We start from the raw sequence: 18,650 nt of genomic DNA, 5'->3' as shown, positions 1-18,650 counted from the left end.
TTTAATAAGATAAAATTGTGCAAAGGAATTGATAGGACCTTACAATCATTTAATAGTGCCAAATTTGTTGAGCTCTCCCCCCTCTGCGAGCCTTGTTCATCCAACAGCATGCAGCTAGTGGTGTGGCAGCCACTTGGAAGTTCATGAGATTCCCGAATGGCTAATCCATTTCATGCCTGGTCGAACTCTGCCACTCCCCCACAAACTCCAACCACTACCACTGCACAAACCAACGCTTACGTTTTGATGCACACGGCCGCCCACAAACACTTCCATCGACAAATATTCCCGGGTGAAATTTTCGTCCCAGTACGTCCCTGAGTGGGAGCAGTATGTGTACGTTCATTTACACACAAGGTTTTCAAAAATAAAGCTCTCTTGTGAAAGTGTGACCAAAAGACCAGTTAACACAAAATTAATGGCATAGATTAAATTAATAATAGGTTCTCAGAGGATCAGCCTGCAATGACTGTTACACAAGTTTCCTGATCTCAATTTTTCATCATATGTTTGAAATTGAATCTATTTATTCGTGTCTCTGTCAGAGTAGACTTGTGCACAGTAGAAAAGTGAATAAAAATGTTAAGTGCCTGTCGGGATGAGCTGCTGCAAATGGTTGTCATCATTAAGGCTTTCACTTCTTAATCTTTTTGTTATCCTGCGCAGATTTTTCTTATTTGCATGTAGATGGTCAGCAGCAGCTGCGGCCGATAGCTTCTCATATACTGTACGTCTCTATAATGTTAGGGCTCTTTTATTGGCCTTGATGACCCCCACTGGTTGCTTTTTTAACTACAGTCACATGACTGTGATTGAATTTGATAGTGGCTGTAGTCACTGTGTGGCTGCATTAGTTATTCTTTCTCTCTGCGATGTCCATTTCATATTCATCGGATTGAATTCTGAAATTAGGGTGGCTACCGAATATTGTTTCCTTTGCGTACAGGCTTGTTACGGAATAATTTCCCAATGTGTGTGCATATGTCTGAATTCCTTTCCCCGCCAACAGCCCCTTGAAACGTTGCCACGATGCTGTGCAAAAGTGCTGCTCCGACCATATGGAATAAAAATGTTAGGCAGGCAAATGCAGGTCCCCACCAAGGCTGTTTGTTAAAACCAGGGAAACCAGGTTGATGAGCCAACAACCCTCCTTTCTGCCAAAATCTTGCAAAACAAAAACATCAGTCATAGTGGAAGATGGCTGATTACGTCAATTGCTTGAGATTTTGAAGTGGCGATGTATATGCGATTTAATGTGTAAAACACTTGTTGGAGAGTTTCAATCCTTTCAACACAGAAAAAAGTGTGAAACAGCACATCCCTGACCTGGCATCCGGGTGTTTCCCCGCCCCCAAGTCATCCTTGCTTTGACACCCTCTCTAAAGGTGTGATGTTAGCATCTTGGTCGCCTATTCTTTGTGCAGAACAACCACCTAAAAAACTCAATTGACTTCAAAAGTACATCAAATCAATCCATTTTGACAGTATTCAGGAAGCAGACTAGCATCTCATCAATAACTAATTACCATTCTGCATTTGTCTGCAGTGTTTCAAAATGTGACCCTCTGGTTCCAAAGCTCGAGTCCTTACAGATGAGCTGTTCCCTTCTGTAACTCAAAATCAGTGTCACTCTATCACTTTTTTATCTCCAATTTTGGCACATGTGACTCCTTTTTCTTTTTTTTGGTTAATTTCCCTCCCTCCATGTCTCAGTCTGTGCAACAGTGAGCAACACTTCGTTCTTTACCAGACGGCACGACTGAGAGCAATAGGAGGGAGGAACGCAGACGGGGAGGGGAAGATACATAAAGAGGCGCAGGGGAATTGATGATGAGTGACAGAGAGAGAGGGAAAGAGAAAGACACAAGTATGTAAAAGAAGTAGCTTCAGTCACAGCATCGTTAAAGGTAGCTTCAGAGTGCATGTGACCCCCCCCCCCCCCCGATATCATTGACGCTGTTATTCACACAAACTCCCATACACACGCACACACAGAGCCCAGAGCGGAAGATGCGAGGCTGTGTGGGTGCGAGGAGGCGGCATAACGAGTGATAGCTGTACTTGCACACATGCAGCTGGCTCATGGACTAATTTAATTGCAGCAGTGCACACATCCACTGTAGACACACGTCTTGATTACAGGCACACACACACACACACACAGTGCAACCTCTCTGTGACCGACTCTCATCATGGGTCTTGTGATGGGGACCTTCTCCATGCAGTCCAAGCAAGTCAGCTACCACAGAGGTAAGATGTGATTGGAAGATATCAATCTCCCACCGAGCTTGTGTTTGTTTTGCACATGCCAGGTTGTGTCTTTGCGGTTTATGGTTAAAGTTGTTGTGTGTCCTCGTGCTCTTGCATATTGTACATGCAATGCATTATGGGGAATGACTTGGACGTGCAGTGGCAAAGTTGGCATGAAATAATCAGTCATTGGTTTATGACAAAGCCCTCACGGGACCATCTGTCCTCTGTTTGAACTGTGGATTTGGGAGTATGCGCCTATGTGTTTTTCTCTGTGTGCGTGTGTGTGTGTGTGTGTGTGTGTGTGTGTGTGTGTGTGTGTGTGTGTGTGTGTGTGAAATGGAAAAGCCGTGCCATTGGGCATGTCTATAAAAGGTGATAGTATTTACCTCCGTCTGCTCTCCAAGCCAACCTGTTTCCTGTCGGTGCTGCTCCTGTTTGACAAAGGAGAACTGGCAGAGGCTCTTGAAGCATTTCAATGAGGTGACTTCAGCCTCTGAAAATGTGAAAATATTTATATATATAATGCTCACGAAACAGAGCAGTGTTATTCGGTGTGCTGTGAATGCGCCCGTGATCTGCTGGCATCCGGCCGCGTTCTGCCTCGCATCTGTTGACCTGGAACCTCATGTTTGTCACTTGGCAGCTCATCTTTCATCAAGTTTCTCCCAAAATGCAGTGCAGGAGCATGCCAGTGTGACAGGCTGTGAATGTTATGGAAGTCCCTGATGAGGTTTTCTTTCATGTGTTGTGTCTGTCAAACAGTAGTAGACCACACATAGTGTGTGTGTGTGGGGGGGGGGGGGGGACAATACAATTTTATGCACCTTATAAACGCGAGAGTGAAATACAGGCATATATTGCATCCTGCGTGGGTTGTTTATTTTAATTTCCATCCTGCGCCTCATTTCATTGCATGGCAACAGCTCTCAGCAGATGCTTCAGATGGCTGTCGAACGAGCCACTCGAGGCTCATTTTCAAGGTGGATGTTTTCTCCTGGAGAAAAAACAAAGTCAGAGCCAAAAAGAAGATAAACGAAGCAACACGGCGTTCAAGGGAAAGTGGGCCGTGTTGTTCCGCGCGGCAGTCGTGCTTACAAAGCAAAATAAAGATGTATTTTGGGTGTTTTTGCGCTTATTTGGGGGAATCTCTCCGCTGCTTGTTTCAACCTCCAGGCAGCGCGCACTTTGAAGTTGCCACTGTGAGGCGGTGCATGTGCTGGTTCAAGGCCATGGATGAGTCAAAGAGGCAAAAATTGAGAAAAGCTGAGAGAGGAGACAAGGTTGCTCCTTGGGGGGTGCTGCTCACTGAGTGTCAGTGAATATGCGTTTGCATGTGTGTGTGTGTGAGCGTGTGTGTGCATATCTGTGTGTATGTGTGTGTTCACCATCTGCTGCGCCGTTACAAAAAAAAGAGTGGCCAAATGAAAGCAGGGCAAAACTCATTTTGCATGCCTGGACCCTTCTTGATCAGAACCCAACGACCAACTGGGATAGACCCAAAAGTAAACTTTTCAACTAATTTATGGACATTAATTATAATTCAGACTCACCTGCGCAGTCACGTGATCTGCATTCCTTCAAAACCCTTTCGAATGACATTGAATATTTTTCAGTCTAACCATGTCAAGATGCATTCTGAGTTTAACAAACCATTTATTCTTACTGGCAACACAGTGAATTAACAGGTTTGCCTTACAGTCGAGAGGATTTGGGGTTCGTATATGAGCTCTGACTTTCCTGTGTGGAGTTTTCACGGTTTCCCCGGGCTGACATGAGTTTTCTCTAGTAACATTCCAAAAGATGCACGATAGGTTCCGTGAAGGTGCGAAATTTCCATAGATGGGAGTGTGATTCTGGATGCTCACTTGTCTACAGCAGGGGTGCCCAAACTTTTTGGACCGAAGATCTACTTTTCGATCAACTAACCTCCCGGGATCTACCCTGACAGGCGCGCGCGCATGTGCGCGCACACACACACACGCTATGATGAGAAACAGCCTGAAACTGAGGCATGCGATGCACTTTTGCAGCCTGTTAACTATCGTAGCTCACACGTACCATTTTAAAGTGCTTCCCTGGGCCCTCCTAGATTCCTATTCTTTGCCCGTGCCCTCAGTGAATTGTACACGAAGCAAACTCTGAATGAGAATAATGACGATAAAAGATAAAGCGCAACAGTTCAGATCACAAGCTGTAATTGCAGACTGCTAACAACTTCCGGTGTCGTAATCACGCGCCACCGTAAATTCAAGATTTACCTGCTTTATTTTATTTTTAAAACATTTTCTTGTGAAAATGAGACTGATAGGATGATTAGGGTGCAGCGTACATTAACACAAAAAATATATATTACTAACATGTACAAAGACACACAAATGGTTGTTTGTTTTTCTTCTCCTCGACACTCCTCGGATCTACTTGGGACCTGTCTTAGATCTAGATCAGGATCGACGTAATGGGCACCCCTGGTCTACAGTATTTGTGCTCTGTTATTGGTTGGCGACCAGTACAGCGTGTGCCCTGCCTCTTGGCCAAAGTCATCTGGGATAGGCTCCAGCCCACCTGCAAGTCTTAAAAGGACAAGCACTATAGAAAATGGATGGATGGGCAACTCCTACGGGCCCGCATGCCACCCACGTACACTTTCAGGCTAGCCCTTGGTTCATTTTTAGAACATTATAAAAATAAAATTCCTTTACTGTAGCTGAGCAGTGTGAAATTGGAATAATAGTGTTCATCACGAGGTGTCAGACATTTAGGCAGATGCCACCCCAAGGCAATACTTCTTAAAATTAGAGGGAGTGGCTCATGTTGGGAAGCAGTGGCATGATCAAATGATAATGAAGTCAATAAAATGGTGTCTTTCGGGTAAAATATGAAGCGCATTATATGTTCACCAAATTTGCACCCGTAATACAGTGGAGACGCACCAGGAGTGAACTTTATTGGCCCATACTGCTCTGTGTTTTAAAGGTGGCTGAGTAGGCCTATTCATTGGAGGATTTCAAATGGCATGTAGGACAACCATAGCGTAAATATTAAAATGTCACAGTGAGTTGATTGTTGTGAAAAAGTGCACAAAATGAGTTCTTGCACTTGATTTTGGTTTGCTATTCAGCAGTTTTGTGTCATCTTTTAATCGAAAATTTTTACCTCGAAAACCATGATGCAGTTTGTCAGACAAACACATTTCTCACATGTAATTGTGCCGTAAACAAGCCCCTTGTCGACACCTTCACTCCCTGGCACTTTGTTCCTTTTTTTAACCCTGTCTCTTGTTTCCATGCTCACCTATCTCTCTGCCTCACTCTCTGCCTCGCGCACATTCAAAATAGAGTCCTCCTTTCAAGACTTTGCATTTATCTTCCCTGAGCTGCACTTGGATTGATCTTTGACGACTCCATTTTCTGTTGAGCTCTGTTTATCTCTGGTCTCTTTCATTCCTCTCTGAGTCAAGTGCAGAGAATCTAATCTAACATCTTTCTGTTTGAAGCCTCAGCCCGAACGTAATCGTGCAGTTTGAGGCCTATGTGAGTGTGTTCGGGGTGAGTGTGTTGGACTGCTGCAAGGCTAAAGAGTTGAAATTATATATTGTTAATGGCACTATACAGTATCCACACTTCTCTCTCGTCCCTGAACATCAAAAGAAGTGCACCAAAAGGACCAATTAAGAGCAGCAAAGGGGTTTTAGTCGACACATGACAACATTAAAAGCATGTTTTCTTTGGAGTTTCCCATCCCTATTGTGTGTATATGAGTGTGTGTGTGCGTGCGTGTGTGTTTGTTTGTCGTGCCATCAATTTTATTAAATCATTTAAATTTTTAGTTTCATTTATTTTACTGTTACCACCGTAACATATTTTCATAATATTTTTAAAATAATAAATAAATTTTGTACTGTTTATTCTAGATCAACAACCTTTTTGACGTGATTTATCTCGGTAGAACAGCTCTGCCTGCACTTGCCCTCAGGCCCCTTTGTTCCCTTTGTTCAACCGGAGCTGATGACAGAAAAACAGATGAATTTTGGCTCCCCCCCCCCCCCCCCCCCCACCCCAACCTGTGTGCACATTTACAACTGCCAATTTATTCACCTGGACAGTTGAAATGAGTCATATAGAGCACCATGTCGTTTTGAACATGCATTCACAAGAAATAAAATGGAAAACTGCGGGAGTATAGAGAGGTTTAAAGCAAGCAGGGAAACCCAAGAGTGCAATAAAACACTTCTGAGCTACACTTTACAAAAACTGGCAATAACTGACACTGAAGCTGAAAGATTCGTTCTCAAAAACAGTTTGAAGAAGGATCCAACAAACTAAAATGAAATAAAGTATAATAGAGTATAATAGTACAATATCATATCCTATACCGTAAACATGATGTAAACGTGAGTTTGCATGTTCTCTGCGAGCTTGCCTGGACTTTTTGTTGGTTCTCAGGCTTTATCCAGCACACCAGAAACGTGCATGATAGGTTAAGTCAGGGTTTTTCAACCCGTGGTGTGCCGCGAGACATTGTCAGGTGTGCCGCGGGAAAATATCCAATTTGTATGCCTGTGCGGTCTTTCGCCCAGAAAGTAATCATGTAGTACCCTCCCATACCGCTAGGGAGCAGCAACAGCTAGCCAATTGTGTTTTGACGAGAGCAAAGCGAATTTGTGACGCATGAATGCAGGACGGCGATGAAACAATAAATATGAAAGATGAAAAAAATACTGTTTTCTTTGTGTTCATATGATTCCAATTCAAGCTGTTATAACGTCATTCTTCAATGTTAAAAACGGTTATAGTAACAATATAACACGTTAATTGTTAAAATAAGTTGGGGGGGGTTCACATTTTAAGATAGTGGTGTGCCACGAGCTTTTTTTCAATGAAAGAAATGTGCCTTGGCTCAAAAAAGTTTGAAAAACACTGGGTTAAGTGAAGACTCCATAGGTCCATAGGTGTGACTCTGAGTGTGAGTTTGGCGGATGACTGGTCTAGCGTGTACAGTGGATATGAAATGTTTCCATAAACGCCCCTGTTCAATTGTGAGATTATTTGTGATGCAATAAAGAGACCAATATAAATCAAAACTTCCTTCACCATTAATATTACCTCTAACACATTACAGTGAAACTCCTCGACAACGAAATCATGTTTGCAGCAAGAAATTTTTCACAACAGGGGGGTTTTCACTGTAGCAAATTTGATCTCAGATGTAAGCACACACACACCCGCACACACCGACACACACAAACGTATGTGTACTCTATTTTTATTCCAATAGTGCATAAGTATGAGCACACACTTATTTGACACTTCATATTGTCAGTGTAGAAAGAAAAAAAGGGAAACAAATTGCGAAATTTACGATCAGCATTCACTTTCACTTACATCAATTTCTTGGATAATGTATTTTATTTTGCTTGCTCCGTCTTTCATTTTGATCACTTTTACCCTCTCTTCCAGCATCAGAGCTCTTCTTGTCTTAGCTGCTTGACATCCAATGATCCGTTTTGTAGCCATTTTAGTAATGCAACGTCCATCCTCGTCTGAATCTAACAATAACAAATACTTCCTGGCATGCAATGAACTTTTAAGCCAGCCACGGGACGCTTCGTAGTCCTCGATGGCCATAGTTAGCTCTCGAAGGCTAAAAACCTTACGCTAACTGTAGTGCTTCTCTCTCATTAGTGCTCCAGTTAGCGTAAGGTTTTTAGCCTTCGAAAGCTAACTATGGCCATCGAGGACTACAAAACATCCCGTGGGTGTTTTTAGCATGATAACAAGTAAAGCATTCGACGAAACGTTCGTTTATTTGAATGTCCGTCGAGCCATAAACAATTTACTCTGAGCAGCTAATCGGATGCTACGGATCTAGCTTCAGTATCTACACACATAGACAGTGAGGTCCCTCTTGGCCAATCGGAGGCCAGGATGATGCTCGGTAAGCCAATGGCAGAGCAGCTATGAGTATGTTGAGTCCAGGAAACTCGCAGCTGTGACCGAAATAAACATCGTTCACTATGTAAACCAGTGTGGTGGTTGCTGTTGCCTTTTTTCGAATGAAGCAGTAGAGGTCGCTGTTGGATAAGACTTCGTTGTAGTGAGGCTGGAGCTAGGCTGGAGCAGAGAAATGAAATGAAAACGCACCAGGGGGGTTTTCGTCGTATGGGGTGGGGGGGGGGGGGGGCAGGAGAATGGGAATTGTGTTAATGCATGAAGATTTTTTCACATAAGGGGGTAATTTCGCCCATGTAGGTTTCGTTCAAGAGGAGTTTCACTGTATTGATAAGGCCTTGTCTGCAGAAACACAGACTGACATTTACTACATAATTTCTGGACATAATTTCATTTGTCTTGGCCTCACGGCTTCAAGTCCTTTCAGTATTTTTTTTTTGTTACAATCAAATTTCAGCTTCGAGTGCAGGCGTTGTCCACACATACACCACTGAAATAACTGTTTTTTTTCTTTTAGCCAATCAGAATGTAGATTCAACGGAGGAAAGCAATCCCGAGAGGCCCTGTGACCAGTGAGTTTGTCATTCATCTCATTGGGTCAGCTACTATCATTTCTGGTTGGTTCAGCTCTATGTGCAGCCAAAGCTTGATTTACAATAGAGGGTGATATCAGACCATGGTTGAAAATTCACATCAAGAAAAAAATTGACTTAATGAGGTCATTTTGGCAAACATTGCTTTGCAAAGTGTCTTGTTTCACTCCAGATTTTGACATTTTGGGGGGGGGGGGTCACGGGGGGAGGCACTTTCAGAGTAGTTATGTAAGAGTAGACAAGTTAACCTTCACAGACAAGCAGGAGCTTCTGCAGTAGCATCGCCGGTGAATGCAATGTTAGTAAATCAGCATGTATTGTATTGTATTGTATTGTATATTAATAAAAATTTATTGTGAAGTCCGATATTGTAGTGTAGAGGTTTGGAGTTCTTGAGTTGATGTATTGGAAGATAAAGGTATTTTATATGCTCAAATACGTGATATGCCCTTCAATGCCACACATCGGCCTCTTTCCTATCGATCCGTGTGACTGAGAATGCTTGGAAGGGAGACTATACAGGCAATCGTCATGTGCATCTACAAAGGTGTTTTTTACAATTCGCTACCATTCATTCATTTCATTGTGTGGTGTCTCCAAAACCCAGATTGATGAACTGATTATGAAATGAATTTCAATACTTTTGTCTGTGGATCCATCCATCCATTTTCCGATCCGCTTTATCCTCACAAGGGTGGTGGGGGGTGCTGGAGCCTATCCCACCTGTCTTCGGGCAGTATGCAGGGGATACCCTGAAGCGGTTGCCAGCCACATATTCCAATGCCGTCCATTGCGTGGGGGTGTATTTATTCATAATATTCAATAATTAAAACAGCTATAGGCATGTCAGTTTTATGATACTGATTGCACATGATTGCACAAAATGAAATCCTCTAAAAGGAGAGCAAGATATAAGTTTGTCTCCTCCTTCCTGCTTCATCTCAGTCCCTCCGCCATTCTCTTTTTTTCTGTGTGATGAGAGATCAATAGCAGAGCTACCATTAATTATTCCCTTTTTAATAATATGATGGGTGCGAGAAGCACATTCTAATAAAGACACAAAGACGTGAGGGAGCAGTCATTTGTAGCGGAGCGGTTATTGATATTCCTGACACAGACAGATGAGTAAGTGTACTCTATGTGCACGCATTAAAGGGCAACATGAAGAACCCTTAGCTCGCATGTTAGCTGGGAGGTAATTCGGAACTTATAAATCCTAGTTAGGGTTTTAAATTTTCATTTTCGGTCTTTCCCACATTCCCTCATTCTGTATGTTCTTTCACTTCAGAAATACACTGTTGACATGTCCCACTTGCTCTTTATTATGACTTCATTCTGGCTCATTTCATATACATTTCTTTTTCTTGCCGCCTGCATCCCACTCTAATCTCCCCTGGAAGCTTTCCTGGCCTCTTTCCTCTTCCTTTATTCTTCTGCTTCTTCTTCTTTTGCCCCCAAAAAAAGCTACTTTCCTCAACCTCCATATGTTCCACGTGTCTTTCCACTCTCCTCAATGTCCCATTTTCCTTCTCTTTCCTTAAATCTGTCACTTACACTTACACAGCTACACCTCTCTCTGCCAACGCATTATTAAAACGGTGATACGTACATGGACACGGGCCTGTCACTGACTGACTATATCGCGACAGAAATGGATTAAGATGTAAGATTGGCTAGCGGATTTCAAACGACAGCAACACTGTGAGCGAAGATTTATAGGTGGAGATGGCAAAAATAAAAGGTGAGCGGCAATGGATGCCTGGAGACATTCCCAGATAAGGGAATGGAGAGAGAGATGGATAGAGAGATGGATGGAAGCTCAGGATGAAATTCAGGAACGGTGACGATGACTTAGAAATCACTTTGATGGCCTGTGAATTCCTGGAGGGACAATCCTTGTATACAGCAAGAAGAAATCTGTGTCCACATGTGTGTGTGCATGTGTGTGTAAACTGCTTAGATGCAGTCGGGAGAGCGGACGTTATGCTACTGAGAGAGGAGTTATGTGTATGTGTATGCTTTGCCTCAGGCCGTTGTTGCTCTCTTTTGTTGTTTTTGTGATTTATAATAAAAGGTAAGATCAACAACTAATGTCGTCATATCCTTCAGAGACGTGACAATACGATTCTTATTGTTTACTTAGTCGTGGGCGGTGTGCACAGTGGACGTCATGAACGCGGCATGGAAGACATACGGGAAGAGGTGGGGTTTTAGTGAACCACCAAAGTAACTCATATTTCATAGGAAATTGGCTCTTCATTGCGCCGAAGGTAATAGATAATCAAATATGTGCCTGTAGTTAACTGTGAAAAGCTTAAAAATAGCATGACTTCTTTACGTTAACTTGTGTACTGTTTACTGAGCAACAACAAACATATTCTCAAGCATTTTTCCAATGTCTAGCAATCTTTGCAACACCCCGAGGTCGGAAAGTAGTGTCGAAAAAAAAAAACAAGTACACTTACCAATGAGTTGATTCCTTTAAATATTTTGGAATGTGTTTGTAACTGGATTGGTCTTGTTGTTGACACTGATGTAAATATATCAGTACTGTGGTTGACTGGTTAGCATTTCCGGTTAGCACTGGTTAGCACTCACAATGCACAGGTGTGGGGTTCCTGTGTGGAATTTGCATGTTCTCCCCGTGCCTGCGTGTGTTTTCTCAGGGTCCTCTGATTTTTTTCCCACATTCTAAAAACAAGCACAGTAGGTTAATTGAACACTCTAAATTGAACACTCTGATTGTGAGCGCCAATGTTAGATAGATAGATAGATAGAGAGATTGCAACTGTACCTAATATTGTGGCTTGCGAGTGTAAATTTCACTCCTCATAAAACAATCTTTCCAAACAAAACTTATAACATTCATACTTTGTTTATTGTTTTTACAAACAGGAAAGACGCCAAATTCCAACTCAGAGATTTTTGTTTCTTTTTTAAGGAAAGGTGGCTTACCAATAAGAGCACCCTTTTTTTTCTCAAATTTTACCTTTAAACTGTCAAAACTCAGATTTTGCTTTCTGAATCTCCTGAAAGTCCATGAAATTGTACATTAGGTTGCAGAGTGTTGAGGGAAGTGTCAACATGTTTGCATCCTGCGGTTGATTTGCAGCAGATGATTCCTATTTGCTACCTGCTGTAAATTGGGTCAGGCTGTTGATATGGAAAATGCCAGCCAGTCGTTTTTGACATTGGCAGATTACGCACACCTCAGCAAATGTAGAGGACCACACTTAACAGAAAATCAAACCGTACATGCATTTTTCTCATCTCAAAACACATTTTTATTCTCTGGCTATTGACTCAGCATGACACTCCGCATTGTTTTCATGTTTTATTTTTTAAACTGTTTTGTATGTCAGATTTTTCAGATTTCTCCTCACTGTGCAGCACTTTGTATGCAGCAATGGCTTTTTAAGTGGCACTTATCCTAAAGTACCAGCTCAACAATAGGACTTAACAAGACTGTAGAAGCGAGTAGAAGAGGGAGTACTGTTATGGTTAGATTTGTCGGTGAGGTTCTACCTAAGTGTTAGAGAACTGACGATGAGGTGAAGGAATGGCCCAGTGGATCAGTGGGGAATCAAGTAGCCTGTGGAGGAAATGCCAGGCTGGGCAGGGAGGCACTGGGAGGATGACAAAAAAAAAAAAAGGTTTGGCACCCGAAAAGCTCAAAATTGCAAATGTATGCAACAGCAATATATTAGCACTGGCTAACTTTTGTTTCTATTCGTATGAGACGTTTGGGATGTCAAGAGCATTCATTGCCTGTACAATCAATATTGTCCAACCATCCATTTCAACTTTGCGTATCCCGAAGAGGGTCGTGGAAATTGCTGGAGCCTAACCCACCTGGCTTCGAGCAAATGGCAGACGAATCCCTGAACTGGTTGCCACACACAGGGCGAACAACCATAGACACCCACATTCACGCCGCCACGCTGCCCGCACACAAGACAGAAAGGTGTTTTTAAAGCTGCTGTACAGCGTCTGTTTTCTACTTCTTGTGTTGGAGTGGTTCACCCTCCCTCCACCCGATTTGTCTTCCTCAACGTAGGACCTTGTTTGTATTGATTTGGTTGTAAATGAGTCGCACTTTCATCCATGCAGACAGGAGCAGACCCCCTTTACTCACTTACGCTTTTATCTGACGCTTGTCTTCGTCCCTCTATTACAACTACCCCATTAAATATTTCACTCCTTCTCGATCCCTTGCCTCTTTTAATCTCTCTTCCCTCAACTCTAAGCACCAGTCTTTATGCTCTCCTACTGGCTGACAATCCTTTCTTCCTACCATGACAGCTAATCTTGCAAACTCTTGGTCCATTTCTTTTTTCCACTCTGGCTACACGATGGATGGAGTGAAGGGACATGTTGATGGATGAACGTGGCTTTTCCTCGAATAAATGGTGTTGTTGGGACCAAACAGGAAGTGATGCATGGTGCTGTTCCTACTTTTTGTCACCAGCGTACACTGCATAATTTATTTGCACTTTCAACTCATTATTCAAGTCTTACTCATCTGCATATCTGCCACGTTAGAGTGTGAAACACAACTTTTTTCGCTCCCGGTGATTCATGGAGTTTGTCTTTGAAGAATCAAATACACTGCAATTAAATAATTCAGTGAATAAAAATCCTTCTGAATCATCAATGCTGCTCTCTGGCTTGTTGCAATGGTCCGTGGAGAGGAAAGAGGAAAGAGACCCCCAAATAGGGGTGCAGAAGAGTGAGAATGAGGGGAGCAAAAGTGGCGAGAGAGAAAAAAAGAGGAGGAGCGCGGGGAGATGGAGTGAGAAAGCATGATGAGAAGGAGGGGTATACGTGTTGGAAAGGCGGTGTGTACTGAGAGCAACCAACAAGAGAGAGATACTGTAGGAAGAAAGAGAAAAGGGGGAGGTAGGATGAGAGGGTGAGTGAGCGCGTGTGTTTTGGTTGTGTACGAGTGTGCGTGCGCACTCGTCGTTTAAGCACGTGACGAAACACATCCAGATCTCGGCATCCGGACGGACGCACTTGTATCCACGGCGACGTTACAAACATGGGGGCTGTGGTGGGCACGCTGACCATGCAGACCAAGACGAGGAGGCCATCCAGGGGTGAGGGACCACAGACACTCATACACAAACACATTCAAGCATGCGGGCATGCACTCGTACACGCATACGTGCACACATAGCCATTTCATTCCCTTACATGCGTTTGCAAAAGTCAGTAAAACTTGTATAAATGTGCACTTTTTGGAGTTCGTGCATCTTCAATTCATTTTTTTGTAGACCATCGTGTATTTTAAGAGCAAACATGCAAGTTTATACATGTCATGCACTCACTCACACCCAAAACTCACACACATACATTAATGCACTCGCTCATAAGAAGGCAAGCATCATCTAGCGAAGACAATTCAACTTTTACTAATGTGGTAAAACTGCCTACCCGCTGTTTTGGATGGCTACAACAAACATGTGCGCACATTCGATTAACAACTACAGACGATTCAATTATCGGTTTGTTGGCGTTGGAATAGGAGTGTGTGCTCTGACGTGTGTGTGTGTGTGTGTGTGTGTGTGTGTGTGTGTGTGTGTGTGTGTGTGTGTATGTGTGTGTGTGTTAGAGAGAGAAAGAGAGAGACAGAGAGACAGATGTATAGCCAGAATATACCAACAGGTTTTTCAAATGAAAAAATAGTCCATTTCATCATGCCATAAAGTTTTACAACTGTGTGTGTGTAGTGAGTGTGCGCGCGCTCCTTAGTGTGTTAAGCTTCAGCAGAGGCATTTGTGTCACTCGGTCCGTCTGGTGGCTGCTTGTGTGCGCCGGCGGCGGCGCTGGTAAACACGCGCACGTTGAAGGTATTTGTCACTCTGCTCACACACCACGTTTTCCGTCTTGCAGTTACCTTGGAAGCACGGTCGCCATGGCAACAAAAGATGTCAGTTTTGGTGCGACGGGAGGGTCGGGTCGAGGACTCTTTATGGGGGGCACGGGGGGGGGGGGTATTCCTATACGTGCTGATGACGTGAGGCTGGAATGTATTTAAGACCTGTTGCCTGGAGGGAATGTATTGGGCCTTATGAAATACGGTGAAGCTCTTTCATTTAGAAAAAAAAAATTCAAAAGTGCTTCACCAAGCACACTGAGCAAAAAATATGTACTGTCCATTAATTGCATTCAATTGTTTAACGTTATAAGTCGGGACAGGCAACACCAACCCCCTCCTTGCAAATTAGCACATGCAGGACATTTTCCAAGTGAGTGCATTTCTGGCTGCTTCCGTGTTTGGAATATTCTCACTCCTACTCTCACAAACACATTTTCCACGGGTGTTAACAAAGGCAAAACATAAATGTGTTGCTGTTTGAAATAAGGTGGCAGTAAGGTGCGAACATATTGTGGAAACATCTGACTCTCCTTTCGATGTGATAACAAGCATTTTACCTGTGAAAGAAATACTCTATTGGGACAATAGATTGCGTCATTACTCACAAGAAGCGAAAATGGATGACAAATGGATTTGGTCCTCCCTCAATGGCTTCTACACCTCTGGGAAGACTTTTACAAAATGCTGGAGCACGTCTGTGGAGCATTGTGTCCATTTATACATACAGTATGTAAGATTCTTCCCCAAACTGTTGTTACAAAGTTGGAAGCTTGGATGCACAGAATTGTCCAGAAATTGAGAAAATCACAATTCACTACCGGCGGCCCGGTGGACGAGTGGTTAGCGCGTCGACCTCACAGTGCAGAGGTGCAGGGTTCCATTCCAGCTCCGGCCTCCCTGTGTGGAGTTTGCATGTTCTCCCCGTGCCTGAGTGGGATTTCTCCGGGTACTCCGGTTTCCTCCCAGATTCCAAAAACATGCTTGGTAGAGTGATTGAAAGTTCTAGATTGCCCCTAGGTGTGATTGTGAGTGTGGATTGTTTTTCGTCTATGTGTGCCCTGCGAATGGCTCGTCACCAGTTCAGGATGTCCCCCGCCTACTGCCCGAAGGCAGCTGGGATAGGCTCCAGCACCCCCCGCGACCCTTGTGAGGATAAACGTATCAGAAAAGGGATGGAGGGATAGATGGATGGATAACAGAGAAAAGATAAGCTTCATTCATTCATTTTTCGAACTGCTTCATCCTCAGTAAGGTTGCGGGGGGTGCTGGAGCCTATCCCAGCTGTCTTCGGACAGTAGGCGAGGGACACCCTGAACCGGTTACCAGCCAATCCCACGGCACACAGAATCAAACATATATGCTGTGGGGGCGGGACCACGGAACGTGATGCGGTGCGGCAAGAGGGCATTTTCTGCGATGGAGATACTGTACACCTTGAAGTAGAAAATGTTCTATTCGAGGGTGACGTCTGAAAGCGCTTAAAATAAGAGAGAATCTGGCAGAGTGATTTCTGATGCGTGCTATATTGGCTAACTTCTAAAGTAAATGGCATGATTAAATTCCCAGTTACCGCTGAGCCATTAGTAGGGGATGCACCCACTGCTTTTTTTGTCCTGCTCCTGTTCTCCTCTTCCTCCTCCTTAAAATGAGTTAAGCCAGGACTTTCTTTTGAAACAATGACATATATATTGCCGAAGAATCAGAATCGCCTTTATTGTCATTGTATAGCATACAACGGAATTTGGGTGCCACTCCTTAGTGCATTTTGGAAAAAAATAAAATAAAATAGAATAAAATAAAATAAATACAAAACTCAACAACACACAACAACAGCAGCAGTAGTGGTAGTGTGGACTGAGGCTTATATTGCACACAAGACACATATTGCACATGAAATGAAATGGCTCAGATATTGCTCATTATTGCACAAGTGAGGTAATGAGTTTAGGTTTAAAATGCAGTAGCTTTGATTATTTTCAGTGGTTATTTATTGCAGTAATGGCTCGAGGGGAAAAAACTGTCTCTGAATCTGCTTGTTTTATGTGATCTGTAACGCCGGCCCGAGGGTAACTTGACAAACAGGTGGTTGCTGGGGTGGGATGCATCCTTGATGATGTTGGCAGCTCTGTTGAGCTGGCAATGTCCTCCAGGCTGGGCAGAGAGCAGCCAGTGACCTTCTGGGCCAGATTTATCACCCTCTGCAGCGCTTTTCTGTCTGCTGCTGAGCACCTCGCGTACCACGCTGTGATGCAGTACACCAGGGTGCTCTCGATGGTAGCTCTGTACAACATCACCAGCAGCTTCTCCTCCAAGTTGTTCCTCCTGAGCACCCTAAGGAAGTGGAGTCGCTGCTGGGCTTTCTTCACCACCGCTGTGGTGTTGGCTGTCCAGGAGAGGTCCGTACAGAGCTACACACCCAGGAACCTTGTGGAGCTCACCTTTTCCACACATTCCCCATGAATGTAAAGCGTAAAGTATGGTCTACTTCTCATCTAAACCAGTGGGAAAAGCCTCTCTGTTTACCTCCTGGTGCTAGATCAGCACTTCCACATATGGGCAAGGCTGAACCAGGGTGCTGTTGTTGCCCTGTGGACCTTCCGCAATGAGCAAATGCAATGTGAAAAGGCCTTAATCGTGATTTTGTAGTAGCTAAAATGGTAAATGCTATACAGAGATGGATAATCAGTGCTCCAACATATGTGGATAAAAATACCACTTCTACTCCGTTATTGCCAGCTGGTAGTCATGGAAATGCACCAAGCAACACCCCCTTGCGAAATCAAATTCACAGCGACAGCATAGTTTAAGTCTTATTAAAGGGGCATAGACTGTTCAATAGGGAAAACAGTAGCTGACGTGTGGAGTCATGCTGAGTTTAGTTGCATGTAAACTAGTGGGAGGTCTGTCAGGGCCAAACGAAACAGTCTGTAATACAGTAATATAATGCATATTTACTTCTTTGTTGTCGCTAACTGATGACATTTTTCTCTCTGATGTTATGTCAGCACAAAAACGTGTAAGAGTTTAAAAAATCTGATACTGTTAATAGGTCAGAACTGGGCATGGTTTTCTTGGCTGGATACCTTGACTTAGGATTGTCCCAATGTCACATAACTTTCAAGAATATACAGTATATATTTTTGTGCTTTTTGTCACAATCCAAATTTTGTGGGGGATGATTGAAGTGGGGGGGGGGGGGGGAAGTCACTTCCAGTCAAAATCACAAATACAAAATGAAAGCACTCGCAACTATCAGAGAGCAGACTGTAAAACTGAACTTCCCTCATGATCAATGGCCGAATCAGTTAGCTGCAGCTAACTAGGGCAAACCCCTTAAAGGCACACATCAACACACACATCGCGTAACTATTGTGTACGTGCAATGGTGGACGTGGCTTCAATGGTGCCCCCCCCCTACCCCACCCCCAAAGTCTGAATTCCCTCAACTCAAAAGGAGTAAAGCAGGAATTGAAACTACCATTCCCAGCGTGCCGAGTGACATTTAGTAAACTAGTGTTAGGAATTACGTTTATTGTTAAATTACCTGTTGTCTTTCTCCTGTGGCAGTAGCAGTAGTTGTGTGTTTTAAATTCCTGTTTTGTCTCATGGTGACATTTTATTTCCATCGTGAGTATGATCATTCAGGTGTTGATTGACTGCCTTAGTCATGAGATGGATTTGGAATAGTGGGGTTGGAGCCAATACTGCTTTGGGTTGCTGTGAATTATTTTCTTTTAGCACAGAATTAAGTATGAATCATGCCCAGAATAAATTGATGGATCAATCTCAGCCCCACTTTGAAGACGTCACATATTTGCATCTCTCCTAATACTCTTAGAGGGGGCACGTTAACAAAAGTGCGCAAACTCCCCATTTAAACAACAATGTCTATCAAGAGATGCCGTCAAGCGTGATTCAAAAGCACATTGCTTCCCTATGCGGCTGCGGATCGCGCACGAGGAACTGCCACTGTTT

General features: G+C 43.5%; 1 protein-coding gene across 2 annotated transcripts in view; it reads left to right on the top strand.

Annotated features, from left to right (window-relative positions):
* The first annotated feature begins 1,947 nt into the window (after nucleotides 1–1,947).
* kcnip1a (Kv channel interacting protein 1 a) overlaps nucleotides 1,948–18,650 on the top strand; it is a 34,681-nt gene continuing 17,978 nt past the window's right edge. Inside the window, exon 1 of one of the 2 annotated variants that reach the window (XM_086135991.1) lies at nucleotides 1,948–2,250. In XM_086135991.1, the coding sequence (XP_085992117.1) occupies nucleotides 2,193–2,250 (58 nt within the window). In that variant the 5' untranslated portion in view covers nucleotides 1,948–2,192. Of the gene's footprint in view, nucleotides 2,251–8,507; nucleotides 8,774–18,650 lie in introns of those variants that run through there. The other variant, XM_086135997.1, reaches the window with a different exon arrangement.

Source organism: Hippocampus guttulatus, chromosome 2, assembly GCF_054856545.1.
Source record: "Hippocampus guttulatus isolate MCC_2025c chromosome 2, RoL_Hgut_1.0, whole genome shotgun sequence".
In the NCBI taxonomy this organism is placed as follows: domain Eukaryota; kingdom Metazoa; phylum Chordata; class Actinopteri; order Syngnathiformes; family Syngnathidae; genus Hippocampus; species Hippocampus guttulatus.
Note: the sequence above shows the minus strand (reverse complement) of the source record. Positions and strands in the feature narration are given on the sequence as shown.